The 4362-nt window shown below is 41.3% G+C and overlaps 1 protein-coding gene across 1 annotated transcript; it reads left to right on the forward strand.

Annotated features, from left to right (window-relative positions):
* The first annotated feature begins 3051 nt into the window (after nucleotides 1-3051).
* Mc2r (melanocortin 2 receptor) lies at nucleotides 3052-3945 on the forward strand. The gene has a single exon (XM_041639109.1). It carries the CDS (start codon nucleotides 3052-3054, stop codon nucleotides 3943-3945), a length of 894 nt encoding a protein of 297 aa, XP_041495043.1.
* The last annotated feature ends 417 nt before the right edge of the window (nucleotides 3946-4362 follow it).

Raw genomic sequence — 4362 nt, forward strand, 5'->3', positions numbered from 1 at the left:
TAGAAATGCCAGGAAAGTGAACCAGAACAAGTGAACAAGTGCTCATGTCCCTGTCAATGCCCCTGCCACTGGTTGTTCTGGGTGCCCAGGTCTACTAGATGTTAGGTCTTTCCCTCCATACAGCTCCTCTAGTATTTCCCCAGACCTTCTCTAGTTTTGATGGAGTCTAGGGAAGTTCTGGGTATGGTGTTGACTTCCCAAACCCAGGCTTCAGCAACCACTAGTCCATTTCCACAAAGAACCACTAGTCTATTTCCATAAAGAAAAGCCACAAACCCAGTTCAGTCTGTTGCATTTGAAGACACAATAGTCTCAGTTCCAGCAATAAGACCTAGTACCAGCCAAAGCTCTATTACCCCCATCCCCTTATATATCCAGCAGCAGCTCAAGCTCCCACCAAAGCTGCAGCTTGCATCCACAACCATACAACCACAGCCCTCCATGGAGATGCAAGTTTAGGAAAACAAATATATATTCAACATCTGTGCTTATAGTTCTTCTGTAGCATACTATTGACAGTAGTAACACTGATCTACAGTCACCTTACCATACAATAAAACACCAGAACATGGCCCTCTGTCTAACTATAATGTATCACAGATCCCCTTGACCAAGCTGTCTTCATTGACGTCCCTACGCCGCTGTTGTACTACCAACTTTGCTGAGATCCACCTTTTCAGATTCTACATAAGAGTGACATTAAACGTATTTATAAATTTTAAATTTCTACCTATGCTTATGTATGTATTTTCTGAAACTTCTATATAGTGGGTTTCCACGCAGCTTTTTCGAGCATGTTCAGTGTACTTACCCCTCCCCATGCCTTCCTCTATTCTGCCCTCCCTTTCCCCACTCACCTAGCCTTTCTTGCTCCATCACTCCACTGTATCCCTTTATAGAAAAAGGTTCTATCTCCCCTCTCTTGAAATCCCCTCCTTACTAATCTCCTGACTTCTATATATATTATTCTGAATAGAATACATACCAGCTGAAGATTCAAACTTAAAATCCCCAAATGAGCGAAAATGTGCAACGTTCATGTTTCTGGATTGCCTTAAATGATTGCTTCCCGCTTCATTCATTCACTCATAACAGGCATAATTCTGTTTTTCTTAACAGTTAAATTCTATGCCATTGTGCAAATGCTCCACATATTTTAAAATCTATTCATCAGCTGATGGGCATCTTGGCTGTCTTCATTTCTTGGATGCTGTAAAGAGAGCAGCAACAAACCTGGATGAACAGGTGTGTCTGCGGTGGGATTTAGTTTTATTGGAGAATAAGCCTCAGTGGTGTCGCTGAGTTGTGTGGTGGGGATAGTTCTGGCTTGACTTTTATAGTGGCTGTACCAGTTTGCACTCTTACGAGTGAAGAATAGGTGTCCCCCTTTTCCCATATTGGTATCAGCACCCGTCATCATAATTTGGGGTTTGTTTATTTGATCTCAGACATTCTGACTGGCATAATATAAATTCTCAATGTAGTTTTTCATTTCCATGATTGCTAAGGATGTTGAACATTAAAAAAAAAAAGTGTTTCTCAGTCATTTGTTTTTCATCTTTTGACAACTCTCTGTTTAGCACCATGCCCCATTTTTAAGCTGGGTTGTTTGTTTTTTTAATGTTTAGGATATTTTAAGTCTTTGTATATTCTATGTACTAATATATACAAACACATATATAAAGAAATTAAATGGAGTTACCCCATAAAGGGTCACTGGATATCACATGCTAACAAATAAAAAGTCCAGTGTGAGGAATAGATTACCTCTTCTTGGAATTGTTGGCCAATAAGGTCCCCCCTCAAATGTTAAAAGTTATTGCCATTGCTATTGGCTAGCCTAAAAATTTGAGAGTAAGAGTTTCATGCTGAAGACACCATCTATGTGAGTCATCAGAATATGGAGAAATCAAGCTGGTGCTTGCCTGGAACTTTCATGCTTACTAGATGCTGTAAGGTGCTTTCTACACTACTAGAGGAGAAAAAATAATCATAAATTTGCCAAGATGTGAAATTTGCAAGGTACAATAATGACCAGTCAGCACTGGAAGACATGCTCACTAGTGCAATAGTGGCATGAATGTCATAGCACTAACCAACCTCTTTCTGATTAGATTTAAAGCCTCCAGACCACGGAGGAATCGCTACATACTTTGTCTGACCTATTCTCAGAAAGATTCAAGGGAGCCTAAAAAGCACAGAATCTTGTTTTGGGGGATACTTTGAGACATTATGAAAATTATTGGACGTCACCAGAGATGCCAATCACCCCAAAAGCTCCATGCTTGCTTTCTGTTTCTTTGGCTTTGGGTCTTGCTGTTGCTTTGAGACAATTCTCTTTCTGCTGCTCAGGCTGGTGTTGAAATCCTCAGTTTAGGAGATCTTTCCACTCTGGCTTCCTGCTTAGTTGGGACTATGACAGGTGCACAGCCCTAAGTCCAGGTCCTAACAGCCTTTGAAATTGAAGTAATAATGTTTGTGCTACATGAACCACTTATTAACACCTTTATGGTCAGGCCATAACCCAGAAAGATAAAGGGATGAAAAAGAAAGGATCTACAGGTCACATCAGTTCAGGGCCCATCACGACCTTCAAGTTGGAGAAGATTATGCGTTTTCCTCTTTCTCCATACACTTCTCCTTCCTTTCATTCTTCTCTCACCCAAGGGGCTACTGGCATTCACTCTCAACTATTCTACACAACTACATTCATGAGGGTAAAATGGATTGAAGAGAGAGTGCAAAGGACAACTTTTCATTATCTCAGAGCTCAAAATTCCGCTGCAAATATTACTCGTAAGTCAGCTAATATGTGGGTATAGTAAAATGTTTTATTTAAATTACCAAGGTATAACAGTTTATAAAAGGAATATAGTTTTCTTAAAGCTAATGCGGCGTGTTTTTATTCTGTAGTCTTTCTGCAATATGTGCTTTCATGTGTTCTCTTTAACTTCAGATCTTCCCTCACAAAGAAATATTCTGAAGAATCCATCAAGATTTCTGTCTGGTCAAGTCCAAGCACCATCCCTGTCTTATCCCCCAGCAGGAAAAATGAAACATATTATCAGTACATATGAACACACCAACGACACGGCAAGAAACAATTCCGATTGCCCGGATGTAGTTTTGCCAGAAGAGATATTTTTCACAATCTCCATCATTGGCGTTCTGGAAAACCTGATTGTCCTCCTGGCTGTGATCAAGAATAAGAATCTCCAGTCCCCCATGTACTTTTTTATCTGCAGCTTGGCCATTTCTGACATGTTGGGCAGTCTGTACAAGATACTGGAAAACATCCTGATCATGTTAAGAAACCGGGGTTATCTCAAGCCTCGTGGCAATTTTGAAAGCACAGCCGATGACGTCATTGACTGCTTGTTCATCCTCTCTTTGCTGGGCTCTATCTTCAGCCTGTCTGTGATTGCTGCAGACCGCTACATCACCATCTTCCATGCCCTGCAATACCACAGCATTGTGACCATGCGCCGCACCATCATCACCCTAGCAGTAATCTGGATATTCTGCACGGGGAGCGGCATCGCCATGGTGATCTTCTCCCACCACATCCCCACCGTGATCACCTTCACGTCACTCTTCCCTTTGATGCTAGTTTTCATCCTGTGTCTCTACATTCATATGTTCTTACTTGCCCGCTCCCATGCTAGGAAGATTTCTACTCTTCCTAGAGCCAACATGAAAGGTGCCATCACACTGACTATCCTTCTTGGGGTCTTCATCTTCTGTTGGGCCCCCTTTGTCCTCCATGTCCTCTTAATGACCTTCTGCCCGAATAACCCTTACTGTGTTTGCTACATGTCTCTCTTTCAGATCAATGGCATGTTGATCATGTGTAATGCAGTCATTGACCCCTTTATATATGCCTTTCGGAGTCCAGAGCTCAGGGATGCATTCAAAAAGATGCTCTCCTGCAACAGGTATCAGTAGAACTTTTGACCCCTGATTTGAATATTGTAAAGGGGCCAAATGGCATGACAATCTGACAAGTGCTGGTGCTTCTGGCCAGCATCTTTCTTTAATAGAGGGGGATGATCCCACTAGCTAGTGTTTACCATACATAGCTGGCTTTCTAATTGACAGTCTTCCTGCAGCTGCAAACTTTATATTGTATCTAGAGAGATGGAATTATGGGCTTAAAAGAACAATATACAAAGTAACATAGCAATACAAATGTGAGGACTTTGGTTTAAGCAATTATTTGTTCTATTGTGGGTACCTGGCAAAATTGTCCTAGGAGGCCTTTCCAAGTTGGAAGCCATGGCAACCAATTCTCTAAGTTAAAGTACAGTACTTTTTAAACATCTAACTAACTAACTGTGTTGGTTAGGTTTCTATTTCTGTGGC

This window comes from Microtus oregoni, unplaced genomic scaffold (genome assembly GCF_018167655.1).
Source record: "Microtus oregoni isolate MIOR12 unplaced genomic scaffold, Mior012 000057F_ref0000458, whole genome shotgun sequence".
NCBI lineage: Eukaryota > Metazoa > Chordata > Mammalia > Rodentia > Cricetidae > Microtus > Microtus oregoni.

What these genes read in the sequence shown, in the direction of transcription:
- Mc2r (XM_041639109.1), top strand. Translation starts at nt 3,052, where the DNA reads ATGAAACATATTATCAGTACATATGAACACACCAACGACACGGCAAGA.